The 20,343-nt window shown below is 37.8% G+C and overlaps 1 protein-coding gene across 5 annotated transcripts in view; it reads left to right on the plus strand.

Moving 5' to 3' along the window:
• Positions 1-13,079, plus strand: part of ift52 (intraflagellar transport 52 homolog (Chlamydomonas)) — a 42,780-nt gene extending 29,701 nt beyond the window's left edge. For all 5 annotated transcript variants that reach the window (XM_072556384.1, XM_072556383.1, XM_072556385.1 and 2 more), the window contains 7 exons: positions 1,288-1,374; positions 5,877-5,945; positions 6,417-6,571; positions 7,387-7,474; positions 7,958-8,066; positions 12,292-12,431; positions 12,596-13,079. In XM_072556384.1, coding sequence (XP_072412485.1) covers positions 1,288-1,374; positions 5,877-5,945; positions 6,417-6,571; positions 7,387-7,474; positions 7,958-8,066; positions 12,292-12,431; positions 12,596-12,649 — 702 coding nt within the window. In that variant the 3' untranslated portion in view covers positions 12,650-13,079. The remainder of the gene's footprint in view (positions 1-1,287; positions 1,375-5,876; positions 5,946-6,416; positions 6,572-7,386; positions 7,475-7,957; positions 8,067-12,291; positions 12,432-12,595) is intronic.
• Positions 13,080-20,343: the final 7,264 nt, after the last annotated feature.

Genomic DNA, 20,343 nt, shown 5'->3' on the forward strand with positions numbered 1-20,343 from the left:
TTCAAACTCCCAATAGAAGAGGATGTAAAAGAGGGGTAATTCCTCAAATGGGGTAGAAGCAATTATCAAAGATCATTGGTTAAATCAAATTGCGACTTTCTGCAATTATTTTCCATTTTTTCTTTTCAAATTACTAATTATATTGCTTCTTACATATAAATTTTATAATCTTTCAAAGACTGTTATAATGGCCAAATTTCTCACCAAGGTAGTGATATAAAGATATTGCTGAACAAGAAGGACAATACAGAGAGCAACTTTCTGGTTTATATTAAAATATGAATACCAGACATTACATCCAATTTAATTGTTTTAAAAAAAAGGTGAGTTAAGTTGGCAAAATTTGAACCACTAAAGTGACAGTTCATATAAGAATCTGTTTTAGAAATCAAGGTATCTTTTGAAATGTAGCCTGAATTTAGAAACAATGATAACATTCTAGATAATGCAATTTTTGTTTGTTTTTTTAAATGCTTTATTTCTTAGATAAGGTAAATTATTAACCAGTAGAAAGTATAGGTTGGAATGTCATGTTGCAGTTGTACAGGACATTGGTGAGGCTTCTTTTGGAGTATTGTGTGCATTTCTAGTTATCCTGCTATAGGAAGGATATTATTAAATTGGAGAGGGTGCAGAAAAGATTTACAAGGAGTTATAAGGAGAGGCTGAATAAGCTGGAACGTTTTTCACTGGAGCGTAGGAGGTTGAGGGGTGTCCTTTATAGAGATTCATAAAACCATCAGGCGCATGGATACGGTCTTTTCCCTAGGGTTGGGGATTTAAAAACTAAGAAGCATAATCTCAAGGTGAGAAGCGAAAGATTTCAAAGGGACCTGAGAGAAACTTTTTCACACCGAGGGTAGTTCATATGTGGAACAATCTGTCAAAGGAAGTGGTAGGTGCAGGTACAGTGACAACATTTAAAAGGTATTTGGACAGGTACGTGAATAGAAAAGATTTAGAGGTATATGAGCCAAACGCAGGCAAATGGGGCTAGCTTAGCTAGGGAAACCTGATTGGCAAGGACAAGTTGGACCGAAGGGCCTGTTTTCCTGCTGTATGACTTTACTGAGTACTTTAAACTGCATAACATTTTCTTGCATTCCTTTCTTCCAGAGGAAAACACCCATACTTTTGGGAAAATACTTGAAACAGATTCATGTTTATTAAAACATTTACGAAAGAAGTTATAGATATTTAACCTTCAAAGATCGTCATGTGTCAGAATAATGAACTGGCGTTACAGGTTGTCCTAATAACTGGAAAATGTGTGAAATTTGTCAACAGCTCCAAGGTGGAAAGTTGGCTGTGCTAGGATCTTGTCATATGATCAGTGACCAGTACCTTGACAAAGAAGAAAATGGCAAAATTATGGTATGTGTTTTTGGGTCAGTTTTTTGTTTTAAAAAATCAGTACTAACTTTATAGTTGTGTCATTTCTTTATCTGTGATTTAACATGTTCAGTTTTATTTAAGGAGTGAACAAGTCATTTGGCAAACAGATTAAAGTAGAAGCCAATTGACAAAGTAATCAGTATTGCCTAATGAATGGATGAATTACCTCCTTGAATTTATTTTTAATAAATGCTGGATTTGTTGATTCTCAATGATTAAATGCCTATTTATGTTTGAAGTATATTTAACAGCTTGAAACATCTGTTGTTTATTAAATACGTCACTTCCTGGTTTTAGTGAAATTTATTTTCCTAGACACCCAGAGTTTGTTACTCTGCAAATGAAGATAGTAGTTCAACAAGAATCCATCAGAGTATAATCCAGTAACACTCTCAAAATTTATAGAGATGATTTAAGAATGTAAAGTCCATTTATTTCAACATCTAAACTGATACCAAGCATCCTTCCCCCAAAGTCTTCTCCCCATCCTGCCCACTCAACAAAGCGTAAACTGCCCAACATTATAATTCTAATTCTAAAATTTTGTTGTCTAATTTTGAACCAACAATTGCATCTGCCCCAAGCACCCTCTTTAATCATGCATTCCAGATCCTAGCTATTATTCATGTCCTCTTTCACAAATGGGAATACTTTCTCTCTAGCTCCTCTGTCCAGAGCATTCTGTTTTAGAACATTTCTATCAATCTCTTCAAATATTTTCTGAGGAGTACAGCCCCAGCTTCTCCAACCTATCCTGTAACTGAATTCTCTCACTTTGGAACCACTTCCACATATCTTTCATGCAAACTCTCTAAAATATTCATATCCTTCCAAAGCATGATGCTCAGAGCAGCATATGAGGTAAAATCAGTATTTTAGAAAGAATCAACATAACCTTCTTTCTTTCATACTCTTGTGCCTCTATTTATGAAGTCCAAGATCCTGTTTACCTTTTTAATTGCTTTCTCAATCTGCTCTGGCACTTTCAATGGTTTGGTATATTTACCCCTCAACCCTTGGCTCATGCACCCCCTATAGAATTGTATCCTTTATTTGATGTTGCCTTTCTTTGTTCTTCTAACCAAGATGTTTTAGTTAATCCTCCATTGTATTAAATTTCATCTGCTATTTGCTGTCCATTCCACCAGCCAAAAGCCACATGAGGTCTATTACCATCCTCTTCCTCATACATAGTTCTTCCAAGTTTAGTGTAATCTGCATATTCTCAAATTTTGTCCTGCACCCCCATTTTCAGAATCTAAATCAAGAATAGCAACCTTGGGGGACCCCATTTCATCATTTCCTCCAGTTTGAAAATCACTCTTCACCACTATTCCCTATTTCCTGTCAGTCTGCTAACTTCATTATCCGTGCTGTCCTTGTCTGTTCCATTACTTGAACAACATCCTTTGCTGACATTGGGTGATGTTTTGTCAAAAGCCTTTTTGGAAGTCCATGTATCACGTTAACTGCATTACCCACATTAGCCCCACCCCCCAAGTTACTCCTTCAAAGAAAACAGTTTTACTCAAATGTAAGATGTAGAAGAATTAGACCATTCAGCCCATCAAGTCTGGTCTGCCATTTCATTATAATGGTATGTTTCTCAACCCCATTCTCCTGCCTTCATCCCATACTCCTTGATCCCCTTACCAATCAAGAACCTGTTTGTCTCTGTCTTAAATACATAACTGAGCCTCTTGCAGCTCTCCGCACCAATGAGTTCCACCGATTCAACACCCTCTGGCTGAAAAACATTCCTCCCCTTCTCAGATCCAAAGGGTCATCTCTTCCCTCTGAAGCTTCATCCTCCGACCCTAGTCTTTCCTACTAATGGAAACATCTTCTCCATGTCCATTCTATCCAGACTTCTCTGTATTCTATAAGTTTCAATGAGATAACTCTCATTCTTCTAAACTTCAAGTTAAAACCCAGAGTCCTCAAGCGCTCTTCATATGAAAAGCCCTTCATCCTCAGGATTATTCTTGTAAACCTCCTCTAGATTCCCTCCCAATACCAACACATTCTTGGATGCATGGACCAAAACTGCTCATAATGTTCCAAATGCATTCCGACTTGAATCTTTCCTAGCCTCAGCAGCTCATCCCTGCTCTTGTATTCTAGCCATCTTGAAATGAATGCTAACATTGCATTTGCCTTCCTAACAGTTAACTGAACCTACATGTTACCCTGAAGAGAATCCTGATCTGGAATGCCCAAGTCCCATTATGCTTCAAATTTCTGAAGCCTTTCCCCGTTTAGAAGATAGACTGCGCGTTTGAGCTTTCTAACAAAGTGCATAACCTCACACCTTCCCAAATTGTATTCAATCTGCCACTTCTTTGCCCAGCCTGTCCAAGTCCTTCTGCAGCCTCTCCACTTTGTGTCATCTGCAAACTTAGCGACAATGTCCATAGTTCCTTCATCCGTATCTTTAATGTATAATGTGAATGGTTGTGGTCCCAACACTGACTTTGTAGAATTCCACTAATCACCAGCTACCGTCCTGGAAAATATCCTTTATCCCTACTCACTGCTTTCTGCCAGTCAGCAAGTCCTGTTTCTGTGCCAGTACAGTACTTTGCACCTAACATCGTGGACTCTCATCTAATTTAGCAGCGTTCTGTGTGGCACCTTTTCAAAGGCCTTCTGGAAACCCAAATAGATCACGTCCATTGGCCTTCCTTTGTCTAAGTCACTTGTTACCTCCTCAAAGTATTCTAATAGATTAGTAGGGCATGACCTTCCCTTAACAAAGATGTGCTTACTCAGCATTATTTTACAATGCACTTCCAAGTACTCTGTAATCTCACCCTCAATAATGGACTCTTAAAATCTTACCAACAACTGAGGTCAGGCTAACCAGTCTATAGTTTCCTATCTGCTGCCTCCCTCTCTTCTTAAACAGGGGTGTTATGTTAGCCAATTTATCTGTAATAGATCCATACTGACTCTCCTTAATCCCCATTTGTTGAAGTGATTATTAATTTTTTCCCATAAGTTATGGTATCTAAAATCTTTTCCACTCTAGTGTTAAACTGACTGGCTTGTATTTGTTAGATTTATCCTTTTTCCTTAACATCACGAATTTGTTTTTTAGAATAACCTAAGTATTTAACTATTTCAATTTAAAATTATCTTCCTCGACCTGTTATTGCAAAAGATACCCTCTTTTTGTCCACTTCATTGAGTCATTACTTGTTTTAAACAGCTTTAGATTATTTGCTTCTCTAAAGAGGCTTTGGTCACTGAACTTGACTGTCCTAACTCATATAATGTTATAATAATTAATTTTACCATAAATCAACTCAATGACCGGAATACCTTTGTTTTATGGTCGTATTGTTGGAACAGGAGTAGACCATTCAGCAACTCGAGCCTGTTGTGTCGTTCAGTTAGATCATGGCTGATTTGTGACCTAACTCTATATGCCTGCCTTTGGCCCATAATCCTTAATGCCTTTACTTAACAAAAAATTATCTATCTCCAATTTGAAATTAACAACTGATCTAGCATCAACTCTGGTTGCGAAAGAGAGTTTCAAACTCCTACCCCCCTTTCTGTGCAGAAGTATTTCTGAACATCTCTCCTGAATGGTCTGGCCCCAGTTCTAGAATCCCCAACCAGTGAAAATATTTCATCTTCATCTATCTAAGGCTTTTCCCATCAACCTTTTACTCCTTAAAATACAATAATGGGGAGTGTTGAATTAATGTAATTTTTAAAATCGCAATCCCAACATCTGAGCTATCTTGTCTGGATATAATCACATTGTAATGTTACTAATACTATCTGACTGGTTCCACTGACTAGAACTTATATCCTTTAATATCTATTGTACATCCTCTATTGAAGTTTTCATATACTTCCTTGGATTTGCCTATGCAGTCAACTGCCCTGCTTCCCTTGGTAATCCATTTCCTAATTCCCTAACAGTGCATAAAGAAATCAAATCTAAGTTGCCTTTTTGCTCTCCCTGTTCTATATTTAAGGCTGTCTCCTTGTAGAATTCACTTGTATTAGCTGTGTTTATATCTATTCTGATTATATTTCCTATAATCTTTAAAATCTGTGACTCTTTTCAATATTTAAATATTCCCAACTTCAAGGTCTTAACTGTCAGCTACATAATCTCAAATATCAAATCAGTTACCTTTCACTGACCCTCACAAGTGCCTCTTTGTTATCATAGGGAGGCCAGCATCATGAAATACTTCAAATGGGGCTTTATGGCACTTCGTGCAAAGTTAATCACTTTTTAAGATGTTTGCGATATTCTTGTAGTTATCTTATTTGCCTCCTTTATTGCTGCATAATATGATAATAGCTTAAATGTCCTATGCGCCCATGCTAACAAGTCTTTGCAAGTTCTTAGTCTGATGCATTCAGGAAACAAAAAGGTCTAAAGATAAGCTTGGCCTCCAGAGAAACTTTGTGCTCTATTTTGTTGATCCTCCATCATTTCTTCCTTTTTGTCTCAGGATGTTGTTTTTCAGTGGCTGACTACAAATGAAATCCAGTTGAACCAAATCGATGCAGAGGATCCAGAGGTAAAAATAGTAATTTGGAGTAAAAAATTCAAAATGCTTCCATTCTTTTGAAAGAAAAACTATATACTCAAAACAGTACAAAATATTTCTCCTAAAAATCTACAAGCAATATTCCTATAGAAAAATCAAAACCTTGGACATTGACGAAACCCTTTTTTAAAAAAAAAACTTGAGTCAATAGGGTGCGGCATTAATCCTACTTTAACTGTCTTTTACATAGGCAGAACTATACACTGACACCTGGGGTACAAAAGAACATAACATGGGAAAAGTTTCTTAATGGGCAGGGCAGAGTTTGAATAATCTATGTGTCTCATTTAGTTTATTGGCTACTGGAATAAAATGTATACCTAAATCTGGAATTTTTTTGAAAATTATAAAGGTTAACATTTTAGTGACTTTTCTTGTTGAATACCTTTGTTTTATTTTGATTGTATTCTAACATAATTGGAAACATTTTTTGTTATAAAGATTTCAGATTACACCATGCTTCCAGATACAGCTAAACTGTCTGAAAGACTGAGGGTTTGTCTGCAGGAAGGAGATGAAAATCCAAGAGATTTTACCACACTCTTCGACATGTCAGTTTTTAAGCTGGACACAATGGCTCTTCCAAAAGTTATCACGTCAGTATCAGTTAAAATAAATATTCAAAACTAAACTTTTATTTGTTTGAGATACAAGTTTTCAGTAGAATGAGAATATAATTTAAAGTAACACATCTTTGATTACATTTTTAAAAACTGTTCCTTCTTTTCTTTTCCCCATGCCAATTACTGTTTCATAGCAGATTGTGGCCTGGTATCCTTATTCCACATAGGTACATTGAAATATTAAAGTGTTGTACCACAGAATGACTTGACTTATCAATAATTCTCCATGATGCATTCCTGAAACTCTATAGTTGGAGGTCATGTGGAATGTTAATGTAGATTGCTCTCACAGAAACAACGTATTATCCAACTAAGGAAAAACATTCTCAAAGACTTGGAATTAAGTTGTCATCCTGTTATCTCTGATAGGAAATGATGTGGCATGAGGAAAAAACAAAAAGTAGACTACAGAGTGTTAAAAATCAAATGATTATTTATTTGAAATTATTATGTAACAAACTTGTACAACAATAATGTTTTAATATAATTGCCTTTCTTCACAATAGACACGAATAGTGAATCTTTATTAAAATGATATTCATTCTAATATGTATTTTTAAAAATTATTTATACTTCATTAATGTCTGCATTTACTAGTCTTGCCTACTTTGGAAATCTTGACAAAAACAAATATTGCAAACAAAATAGTAAAGTGCTAAAATCTAGGTCCTAATGAAGTGTGACTTTCTTGAAATCACTGACTCACTTTTTCACAAAATCTGCTATGTTTGTACTGTTATTTACAGTATTTCAGTATTGCCAGATTCTCATTCTTTGTGTGTTTCCAGCGCTTATGAACAACTAAATGTGAAACATGAATCATTGCAACTCATACAACCTCAATTTGAAACACCTCTCCCTACACTGCAGCCAGCTGTAAGTACAAAACTTCAGGCTACAGAATATTAGAAATAGCCATGTGACAACATATGTGCAAATTGGATCGACTATGTGTTTTAATTTTTATTTAACTTCTATTTGCTACAGTTATTTAATATGGAAATTCACTTTCTTCAGCAATATACTTTTTGGAAAATAAATTGTGGTATAAGATAAACTATTACCCAGTTGTCTTTTCATGATCTCAGAAGTAATGGTAAAAACATTGAGATGATAAGAAAATGAATATTTACTGAGGATGACGTTGTACAAGCGTCCTGGTGGCAATATTGTCACATTAATAGTCAGTCAACAAGTTCACAATGCAGCTAGTGTATGTTAAGTCCAACACATTTGCAAGAACTATTTTGTACATTTAAAAACTATGTATCACTTACAAAAGAAAATTAATGGCATAATTCAATTTTTTTGAGTCATGTCTACAGTAATGCTTACTTATGGATTGTTTTAATATGACAGGTCTTTCCTCCCTCATTTCGAGAGTTACCAGCGCCAACCTTGGACCTCTTTGATCTTGATGAAACGTTTTCATCTGAGAAAATCAGACTTGCTCAGCTGACCAACAAATGTGAGCAATTTCTTTTTGTCTAATTCTTACTTCTTTCTAAACTACTGTTCTTGAGTTTGTTTTAACTATTTGAACAGTTCCTGCTGAACAAGTTTTTCCTCATTGCATAAATATTGTCTATGATGGGGGCTTTACAGATTGGAAAATACGTAATGTGTTAAGTTAGTTAATATCAGCCAAGGAAACGCTGTAATTAGTCTGACTTTGGACATGTGGAGGAGAATATCAACCAAGGTTCATGTCCTGTCAGGTTCTGAAGAAGAGTCATATTGCTCTCGACATTAACTCTGTTTCTCTCTGCGAAGATACTGCCAAGCCTATTGAGTTTCTTCTAGATTTCAAGCATTGGCAGTAGTATGTTTTTATTCAAAGGCTCATGTCCTACCCCCTAGCTTTTCCTTGATCCCTGCTGCCCAGGCAAAGGATGGGAAATCTGTTGCCTCAGTTCATTGTGAATTTGCTACAGGTTGAGTAATTTCATTTAACAAAAAAGCTGAACTTCATTTATGCTGGCAGGACCTGAAGATCCTACCATCCATCCAATTGGTTAAACCTTCTTTCAATCATAACTTTATTAGATTACTTATGATAATCTTTCCCATCTCCAGCTAGATCTGGTGACTTCTAGCTTCTTTGCTGTTCTGTAGGTTGTTTCAGTAACCTGACTCAGATGCTTCCACATTCCCATCCCCAATTTTCTTGAACACCAGATTTCTCAGCTATTTTATGCCCTGATTATTGTTCCTTCTGCATTCTCAATAGGAAGGGAAAGGAAATAGAGAATTTGTGAGAAGGAAAAAAAGAGTTCAAACACCAGAAAGATAGGGTAATCCAAAAGCAGGGTGGTTGGAGAAGGGGATATGAGGAAGGGGATATTAGCATATGAGGAACGGCTGAGGATACTGGGATTGTATTCGTTGGAGTTTAGAAGATTAAGGGGAGACCTAATAGAGACGTACAAAATAATACATGGCTTGGAAAAGGTGGATGCTAGGAAATTGTTTCCGTTAGACGAGGAGACTAGGACCCGTGGACACAGCCTTAGAATTAGAGGGGGTCATTTCAGAACAGAAATGCGGAGACATTTCTTCAGCCAGAGAGTGGTGGGCCTGTGGAATTCATTGCCACGGAGTGCAGTGGAAGCCGGGACGCTAAATGTCTTCAAGGCCGAGATTGATAGATTCTTGTTGTCTAGAGGAATTAAGGGCTACGGGGAGAACGCTGGTAAGTGGAGCTGAAATGCGCATCAGCCATGATTGAATGGCGGAGTGGACTCGATGGGCCGAATGGCCTTACTTCCACTCCTATGTTTTATGGTCTTATGGGATAGAGAGAGAGCGAGCTCCATTCTAAGCAGGAAAATTAGTTAACAGGAGACAACAAACTAGAATAGAGCGGATGCAACACAGAAGGGTATAAGAATCAGAAATGGAGAGAATTATAACAAAGCAGAAAATTAGAGAAAATAAATCAAAAAAGGAAGTTTGGAGAATAGGAAAAGTGATTTGAGTAGACAGGAGAATGACTTAGACAAGGAGCAGTAAAAGAGGAAAATAAATAAATTGGTGACATCAAAAAATGGCAACAAAATAAGGGAAGAAGGAAATTGTCATTTATTCAGCTTAATAAGCCAATAGATATATGTACTTTTGAATTTCATGATTGCAGGAAAAGAGAATCCTAGAATTTGTAGCTCACATATAAGAGACATAAGAGTGAGTTTGAGCTTTCAGGCAGTTAGCCATCTATCAATGCTATGAGGACTGCACTGATTAATTTCACTTTTGTTTATCGCTTATAATGTGTTGTAAGAATGAACTTAAAAATAAGCTTTAAAATATTATTCTGTTTGAATATAATGATTTGTTCCATTAAAATTTATGGTGTATCTGCTTCTGAAAGCATCAACCAAGCCAAAGTTCAGTCTCAGTTGTAATGTTCTACATGGTCAACTAGCTGTCAGCGCTTAACTGTTCAGGCTAGTGATTTGTACAATGGTCCAGATGAATTTTCTCTGTGGTGTCTTATGGAGGCGATACGCATTATTCACTTCAGTGGGCTTAATTTACAAAATAGATTATCTTGTACAAATGCAAGTTCAAACTTTGGGCATGCAAAGTGCTTTTGCTTGATTTAAAAAAAAAACTGTACACGATTGACACATTTTAATCAAATTTTTTTTCTCAAGATTTCCAAACATAGAAACTGTTAAATTAAAAAGTTAAAAAATCACACAACACCAGGTTATAATCCAACAGATTTAATTGGAAGCACACTAGCTTTCGGAGCGACACTCCTTCATCAGGTGATTGTGAGCGTCGTTCCGAAAGCTAGTGTGCTTCCAATTAAACCTGTTGGACTATAACCTGGTGTTGTGTGATTTTTTAACTTTGTACACCCCAGTTCAACACTGGCATCTCTGAATCGTTAAATTAAAACCTTTGGACGAAGGTATAAAACTTTGAATGGAATCCATTTTTTCGGACTTAATTTGGACAAGTGAACTTTGGCAATGTTCTTTTTTAGTCACTTCTTAGCAATTATCTTAAATCTGTGCACTGTTGTTCATGATCCTTCCACTAACCAGAACTGTTTTCTCTGTCTACCCTGGCTTGGTCCCTTATCATTTGAATATCTCTGGTTAATCTCCCACCTCCCCCGGGATAATTTCCCCGACACCTGCATTCCATTTACATAACTGAAGTCTGTTATGATAAGAAAATATAGAATATTGAAGCCTGAAACCATTCTTGTGAATCTTTTGTACATACCTATATCTTCACATCCTTTTATGACAATACTTCATATCGAGGTTCAATCACAATTATGCAAATTTAACATAACCTCCGTTCCTTTGTATTCTGTCTCCATTAATAAAGTCTGGGGTGCTTTCTTAATCATTTTGTGACACTAACTTGTCATCTTTCAATGATTTAAACAAATATACCCCAACTCCCTTTAATTTTGCACCCTCTTTAGAGTTGTACCTTTTCATTTTATATTGTCTCTAAGTTCTTCCAAAATTGATTACCCCTTCCACAAGTCTTCCTATGTCTTTTTGAACTTTAACAATATTTCCAAGGTTGTATTCTCTGTAGGGTCTAGATCATTAATAGAACACTGATCTAGAGGGAATTCCGCTATAAAATTTCTCCAATCTGAAAAACGTATTTGAAGCATTGTTTCCTGTCACTCAGCTAATTTTTGTTTCCATGTTACTTTCCCTTTTATTCTGTGAGATCTAACTTTGCTCACAAATCTGTTGGCAGATTTATGAATTAAATTTCAATATTTGTGTTGGCACTAGAAAAAATGATTACACAGGGACGTTGCCCAGGGTTGGAGGATTTGAGCTACAGAAAGAGATTGAACAGGCTGCAGCAGTTTTCCCTGTAGCATTGAAGGCTGAGAGGTGACCTCATAGAGGATTATCAAATCATGAGGGGCATGGATAGGGTAAATAGATAAGGCCTTTTCCCTGGGGTGGGGAGTCCAGAACTAGAAGACATAGGTTTAGGCTGAGAGGGGAAAAATGTAAAAGGGACCTAAGGGGCAACTTTTTCACGCAGAGGGTGATGTATGTATGGAATGAGCTGCCAGAGGAAGTGGTGGAGGCTTTTTCAACATTTGAAAGGCATCTGGATGGGTATATGAATAGGAAGAGTTTAGAGGGATATGGGCCAAGTGCTGGAAAATGGGACTAGTTTAGGTTAGGATACCTGGTTGGCATGGCCAAGTTGGACAGAAGGGCCTGTGCTGTACATCTCTATGACTCTGAGCTCTTGGATTGCAGAACAAAAAATGACTAGTTTACTAATTCCCTCTTGAGGAAAAAATCCTGGTTCCATTTATCTTCAGATCTGTGTGGTTGACTCTGGCAATGTCATCCATAACCCAAAAAGGAAACCTAGTGTTGTGAGTTGACTACTTATTTGGGACTTCAGTTTACAGATCAGCTGAAGACACTTGGAGAGAATACCACCAATAATCCAACCATGACAGAATAACTATTGAACAATGCCCTTGTATTTTATGGGCACTCGAGCATTATATTGTCACAACTGAGAAATCTGATTTTCCGTTGTCAGGCACCATAATGTGAAGCAAGCTTGACCTACTTATCTTCATCTAGGATTATCCTTTTCTATATTCCAGTTATTTCTGCTATTTAATAGTGAGATATTGTTACATTGAAAGGACTCTTAAACTTTTGATTTCTTCCCAGGTACTGATGACGATCTTGAATTTTATGTTCGCAAGTGCGGTGATATTCTCGGTGTAACAAATAGGCAAGATAGTCGCAGCGCAAAAGAAATTTTGGAGCACATCTTTTTCCAGGTGGTGGAGTTTAAGAAGTTGAATCAGGTGAATTTAAGAAATTTTTAATTTGCAGTGAAAGCGTATAACCATCAAGCTTGCGAATATTGACCTTTTAAAAATGTAATCCATTACAAAATAATTTATTATGCTCAATTGAAATCCTGTCAGATGCATTGCAGTACACTTATGATTATACTGTTTCTCGACAGGATCATTACCTAGACACCGAGGAGGCTGGTGTAATTACTTTGCCAAATAACTGAAATTGAACTGTTGCATTTGCGTGGATTCAGCAAATCTCCTTACGATGGAGATATCAACAGGACTTGGTTCTTCTACAGCTTGTAACTTACAAAATGTTAGATTCCTTATTCAAAAATGTATATTTTTGTATTGAAAGAGTTAATCATTTGTCTGTACACAAAGGCATTTTATACACTACATTGTTACATTTAAGATGATGGCGAACTTATCATATTGTAAAACACTCATGCTTCTAAATACCTCCAGTTACTGATCATCACTTAACTTTAACCTCAAGTCCATCTTTCCATAGTATTTGATTTAAAGTGACAAGTATCTAGGTGAGAATTTTGATTTTAAATTGCACACATTTACTTGAGCATTACTGTTTTATTTCTGTTAAGTTTCTGGTTTGTACTTTAATTTGTAAATAAATGTTTTTTTATTACACATTCGCGTTTGTTACTTAAATTCTGGCCCTTTGAAATGATTAGTAGGACAGTAAAGAGTTGGCCTAACTGAAGTTACAATAAAATTGAGGCTACAGAAATTCAATAACTGTTTCTGGAAATTGATGCACAAAGTTTGGATGGAACTGGAATAGCTGCACTTTTGTCAGTCAGGACCCAAAAATGTCAACTTCATGGAACTGGTTATCTCAAATCATGAACCACTTGATTCTTGCACAGGAATATTCAAACATTAGAATCTTTGAGCCATATACCCAGAAACACAGCCCGTTCCCTCATCCTGATATTCAATCTAGAGTCCAACTATACAGTTTCCCAATTTCCATCCCCTTCCATGATCACACTATTATTCTAGGTGATATTAATTAACACTTGCCAGCAGTTAATTCTAAGACATTGGGCATGTAGCTCAGCTACTTGAACTGAGAAAACCAGGAGTGGATGTAGGAGTACAGAAATTTAGTTGTACCAATCTCCTTCTATTAATACAACTTTTTTTTTGAATTGGTTGAGATATATAATGTAAGAAATAATGCCCAAACAAACAGCACTAAAGCTTAGCCTACAACGAATGGGATGTGGGTGCCTTTGGAGAATTTATGAAAAACGTTTGTGGAATGTAGTGTGATTTGAGGGATGAAATGCAGGTTTCAAAAAGTTGTTAATGTATTTAATAAAACATTGCTGGAAAAAGGAGGAGTGAAGCTGTTTGAATATTTAGCATAACAAGTCAAATGCCTCTTTCTGAATCAATTGTATAATTGATTTTCAGTCTTAATCTTTACAGTGCAGGAGGCCATTTGGCCCACTGTTTGCATAACCCTTCAAATGAGCTATTCATCTCATACCATTCTCCCCCATAACCCTGCACATTCTTGTGCAGTTTACTTGTTTTCCTTTTTGAAAACATCATAGAGTCATAGAGATGTACAGCATGGAAACAGACTCTTTGGTCCAACTCTTTTTTGGCAGAATGCCAGATAGCGTTGCACACGTCATCCAGCCCACTCCCGGGCCAACGTTCCATCTGGCGGGATGTCCAAACCGTTTCTTCCTCAAAATGTTTCACCAGTGCGCACCTAAAGAGACGTTCAAACCAGAGTGGAAGCAGCACCCATGCTAACAAAAAACAAAGAAATCTTACATTGATATAGCAAAACTACAAACTACAAGCCAACCTCAACAAGTTTGACAGCATCTATGGAGTGAGTCAACTTTTCAAGTCTACTGACGGGCCAAACCTGCTGAGTTTCTCTAGCAATTTCGGAAACCCTAAACATTAACCGAAGGGTCTATTTCCGTGCTGTACAACTCTATTAACTGATTTGGAGTCTTAGAGATGTACAGCATGGAAACAGACCCTTCGGTCCAACCTGTCCACGCCGACCAGATATCCCAACCCAATCTAGTCCCACCTGCCAGCACTGGCCCATATCCCTCCAAACCCTTCCTATTCATATACCCATCCAAATGCCTTTTAAATGTTGCAATTGTACCAGCCTCCACCACTTCCTCTCGCAGCTCATTCCATAATGTACTACCCTCTATGTGAAAAAGTTGCCCCTTAGGTGTTTTTTTATATCTTTCCCCTCTTCCCCCTAAACCTATGCCCTCTAGTTCTGGACTCCCTGAACCCAGGGAAAAGACTTTGTCTATTTATCCTATACATGCCCCTCGTAATTTTGTAAACCTGTATAAGGTCACCCCTCCACCTCCGACGCTCTAGGGAAAACAGCCCCAGCCTGTTCAGCCTCTCCCTGTAGCTCAAATCCTCCAACCTGGGCAACATCCTTGTAAATCTTTTCTGAACTCTTTCAAGTTTCACAACATCTTTCCAATAGGGAGGAGACCAGAATTGCATGCAGTATTCCAACAGTGGCCTAACCAATGTCCTGTAGAGCTGCAACATGACCTCCCAACTTCTGTACTCAATACTCTGACCAATAAAGGAAAGCATACCAAACGCCACCTTCACTATCCTATCTACCTGTGACTCTACTTTCAAGGAGCTATGAACCTGCACTCCAAGGTCTCTTTGTTCAGCAACACTACCTAGAACCCTACCATTAAGTATATAAGTCCTGCTAAGATTTGTTTTCCCAAAATGCAGCACTTTGCATTTATCTGAGTTAAACTCCATCTGCCACTTCTCAGCCCATTGGCCCATCTGGTCCAGATCCTGTTGTAATCTGAGGTAACCTTCTGCATTGTCCACAACACCTCCAATTTTGGTGTCATCTGCAAGCTTACTGACTATACCTCTTATGCTCGCATCCAAATCATTTATATAAATGATGAAAAGTAAAGGACCTAGCACCGATCCTCGTGGTACTTAACTGAATCTGCTTTCACACACGCTAATATAGTTCATTCCAAATCCTAATCATTCACAGAGTGAAAGATTTTCCTCATTCTTGTTTTTGTTCATCCAATCTGTGTCCTCATTCTATGCTTCCACCAGTGGGAACAGTTTCTCATTGTAGATCCTCATTATTTTCAATGCCTCTATAAAATCCCCTCAGTCTTCTCCAAAGAAAAGGAAGTTGGGACTGCCTTTTATATCTGAGGTTTCTTATCCCTGGAGCAACCCTCCTGAATTGTTTAATATCCTCTAGCGTTTTATATCCTTTATAAAGCATCCCTACTGGACCCAGGACTGTAGCTGAGGCCAAACTTGTGACTTACAGGAATTCGAAACAGGGCCTGGTGGTAAGTTTTGATTGACAGTTTTATGTGGAGTATTTCACTTGTGCTAGAAAGAATATGGTTAATGGCTTGTAAGATGAATGTAGTGAATCAATATCAAATATTGAATTTAAATATTAGGTTGGCTGGGGAAAAAGTCCTGAAGAGTTAAACCCGAAATGTCAACTTCTCTACCTCTTGCTGCTGCCTGGTTTGCGGTGTTCCTCCAGTCTCCTGTTTGACGACCTTGGATTCCTTCATCTGCAATTTTTGTTTCTAAGGGGGAAATTTTAGCTGCTCAAAAGGTCAGTGTACTTGAGTCATGTAACCTTCAACTCCAAAGGGACACATTATCATAAGTCTACACTTGAATAGTTTCAATCCCATTGACAATTACAACACAAACAGAAGACGTTCAAGCTTCCAGTTGTAAACAAGTGTGTGTATCTGCTACACCTGAAAGCCAAAGAAATTCAACACAATGATCTGGATTCATAAGCAGGGAAATTAGTGAGGTAGTAAATGCAAGCAATAGCTGGGCAGTATTCATTTGAAGTGAAACCAGGATGCTCTAAATACAAAAAGCTTAGTTGATACAGGCAGATTAAGTGAATTGAAACAGCAATATCAGCTTCAGGAAAATGGGTGAGAAGATGTAGGAATAGCAATAGAAGTCAAAAGTTCAAACAATAAACGTTAAGAATAATTTAAAACTAAGCCATGAACATAAGGCGTAAAGTACTTGAAACTAGTATGTGTTAAATTCAAAGCTTTACACCATCTATTTCTGTCCTAGGAGCGTCTGACAGGGATGGTTTTGGGGAAGCTTTATTTCCAGTTCAAAAAAAAAGTGGAGCATTATTTAATCGTGTTGTAGCTTGGGATTGCTTGGTTGAGATGGTGAATGTCAGTTTACACTGTTTAACTGAGTAGAGGAAATTCTATCTAGCCCCGTGGTGTACCTGTCTGCACTATTTGAAAAAAAAGTGTCGACGGAACTTGAATTTTCGTTTCAAACAGCAGAGTTTTGTTTAAAAATTTTTTTTCCGGGATGAAGTAGAAAAACCAAAATTGATAAACAGAATAAAATAGCGAGAAACCAGTGACGACAATTTTTGTAAGTGGAACGTTAGTACAAATCAAATTTTATTTAACCATGTAAAAAAATTATCTGCATCACAAGACATTACTATCCCCAAAAAAGTGAAAGTTTGTTTTTTTTTCCCGCTTTTAGTCGACACTTCTGCAAATCTGCCTTTCTGGCAGAGTGGCGATTTATTTCCAGGATTCGTGCCCATTCCATCTCTCCTCGGGCTCTCAAGGGGAAGAGGAAACCTTTAGATCTGCAGAAGGTTCAATATTACTGGGCACTGCAATCTCAGAGACATCCTCCAGGGTTAAGGTGACCTGTATGCTGGAGAGGTCGATTGGGATTCCTGCAGACTGCGGAAAATCCACAAAGCCCTTCGAGTCTTCATCCCAGAGTGGAGTGGACGATGTAGTACCCAACACATCTAAAGAGAAACTCTTCGATTCTGAAGGAGAAGGACACGGCCGATGTTCCTGAATGCTGAAGTCAGTGTTCGACGGAGTACCTGCTGACCGACTCAGTAAAGTTGAATCTGCTGGAGAGAGAGACAGAGAAGGCCAGTTGGTCGTCAGTGGATGAGGTGTGGAGACTTCTTTTCTTAAGAGGACACACGAGGCTTTGAATTTGCAAAATAAATCGTCGCTGTTCTGGCAACTTTCATTACCAGTTTTTCCATGGTCCCACTTAGAACAGCTTGGTCTTTGTCCAGTATTGATAAACTGGCCTCCACTTGTTATTGTCGAGAGGTTAGCTGACTGGTCAAAACTAGACGAAGAAATTGTCCCAATTCCATCAGTCACAAAGCCTCTATCCAGAGCTGAATTCATAGTTACGTGAATCAAAACTAAGCAAGCCCGTCTTTTGAAAGTGCTTTGTACCGTTGCTGTCTATGTCCACGCATATCACGTGCAATTAATGAAAACTCTCAGATTTATTCGATTTCTGAACATTCTGGGATAGGTGCGAATTATCAACGCCGATGATCTAATTAGTTCAGGTCCTTTCGGCGCTTGTTACGTAACTGAATATAAAGTGATTATTGAAATTGTACCCTCCTGTATGGTTGCTCTTTGACACAGTCATTTTCATCAATAGAGCTATCAGCCATTTCAATTTTTGGCTGTGGGTTTTGGTTGGTAGGTTTGTGTTCACCTACTTGGCAGGCTGAGAGTAATATTCATTCACGAGTTTTCAATATTCCTGAGTCAACAGAAGGGTTTCGCGCTGTTAGAGCTTGGCTAAATCGTAGAATCGTCCTATTGAAAGTAAGTTTTAAACAACCATTTAAATGGTTCAAGTCGTGCTTAAAGCCGAAGAGATCATAATTAAAACATGGGCCAATGCCTTTAAAATGCATTCTCGCCTGGCCCTACAGATTAAATACGTTTAGGATAGATTACACCGTGGGCAATTAAAATCTTATGACGACCTGAATACCTTGGGAATTGTTCCTTTGTGAGAACATTTGCATCTTAAATAATTAGACAATCTTAGTTAAAGAGGGGGTGGGGGAATGTTTATCTGAAGTTGAACCTTTTGCGATCTCAATCACACCCAATAACAATCATAGCCAATGTCTAATGAATAGAGTCATAGAGATATACATCGCGGAAACAGAGCCTTTGGTCTAACTCGTGCAACAGCCAAAGTTGTGATCCGAATTGGTACTGATATCATCATCATCATCGGGGACCCTCGCAACTGACAAAATGGGAAGGAGGGGATGTAGTCCTCCAATTGGAATATAGAGATACAAGAGGAAAGTTACAACCAGGACTTCGTAACTCATAATCTCTAGATAATTCCGTGTGCAAGTGCGTACAAAAATAGGAAGATAAGATAGATGAATGTGTAGCTGGAAAGATAGTACAAGAGGGAGGACTTTTAGATTTTTGCGACACTGGGATAGCTCTGGGAGAGACTGCACACGTACAAGTCAGTTGAAAAAAAAGTTGCTAGAAAAGCTCAGCAGGTCTGGCAGCATCCGTGCAGAGAAATCAGCGTTAACGTTTCGAGTCCGGTGACCTTTCCTCGGAACAGTCACCGACCCGAAACATTTAACTCTGATTTCTCTGCACAAATGCTACCAGACCTGCTGAGCTTTTTCCAGCAATTGCTGTTTTTGTTTAATTTACAGCACATGCGGTTCTTTCGGTTTTTACAAGCCAGTTGGGTTCCATCTAAACAGAGTTGAGACTGAGTACCTTGCAGGGCGTTTTGCTGTCGCTGTTGACTGTTTAAGCTAACATAGCAATGGTATGGGAACCGAGAGAAAATATTAGAAAAAGTACTGGAAGAGGCAGACACACTAGAATAGAGAATAGTACGTAATATGTGAAGTCGAAAGCCAAGGCTGTTAATGTGTTCGAAGTAGGTTTCTGAAAGGTGTTTGATACAATACCACACAACAGACTAGTGAGAAAAGTGAATTAGTGGAATGGGAGATGGTAGCAATATGGATGCAAAACTGGCTGTAACTGGAAAGAGATTAATAGTAAATGGGTAGTTTTAGGGCTGGAAGAAGGTTTTGCAGTGCAGTACCCCTGGAGTAGGTTTTGGGATCATTGCTTTTCCTGATATATAAATGATTTAGATCTTTGTGTGCGGGGGAAAGTTTCAAAGCTGCAGACAAAATTTAAAACCATGTGAAGGATAGTATGAAGTTTAGACATTGAAAGTTGGTAGAAGGAGTGGATAACTGGCAGTTGAAGTTTACTGCAGAGAACGAAGAAATGATATGCTTCGTTAGAGATATGAAAGGACAATATTAAAAAAATGACTTTATTCAAAAGATGTTCAGGAACAGAGACCTGGATGTACATGTGCATAAGTCATTAGAAAGAGCAGGTTGAGTGTGTTTAATAAAACATTCTGTATTCTAGGCTTCATTAATAGAGGAATAGAGTACAAGAGGAGGGAAAACTGTTCGAACCTTTGCTAGAGCATTGCGTATGTTTCTGGGTGCCATGCTAGAGGAAAACATTGAATGCATTGGAGTGCAGGAGGTTTTTGGGAATGGAACACTGAATGAGAGACTTTGGATAGGAGGGTAAATTGGAGAAGTTGGAACCATTTCCTTTGGAGGAGAAGGCTGAGGGGTGTTTTAATCGAGGATTTCAAAATCAGGAGGGGTCCTGACAGAGTTGATAAGGAAATAAATTGTTCCTGCTCATAAAAGTGTCAAGAACCAGATGGGATAGTTTTAAAGTGTTTTGCAAACGAAGCAATGCAAGAAATAACATTTTTCATAAAGTATAGGGCATTGTTTCTATTTAAATAGTCAGCCAATGTACAGGATGTTCGGAAAAGACAGGAGTTTGGCAGTAAGTTAATGGGCTCAGAAGCTAATATGAACACAATGGTTTCAATGGGTTCTTTTCATAGCATAGTAAATTTTGTGATTCTGAATTATGTCTAATCTTTCTACCAATTCAGTTTGTCCAGCTTTTTGCAAGCCATTCAAGGAAAA

Source organism: Chiloscyllium punctatum, chromosome 37 (genome assembly GCF_047496795.1).
Source record: "Chiloscyllium punctatum isolate Juve2018m chromosome 37, sChiPun1.3, whole genome shotgun sequence".
In the NCBI taxonomy this organism is placed as follows: domain Eukaryota; kingdom Metazoa; phylum Chordata; class Chondrichthyes; order Orectolobiformes; family Hemiscylliidae; genus Chiloscyllium; species Chiloscyllium punctatum.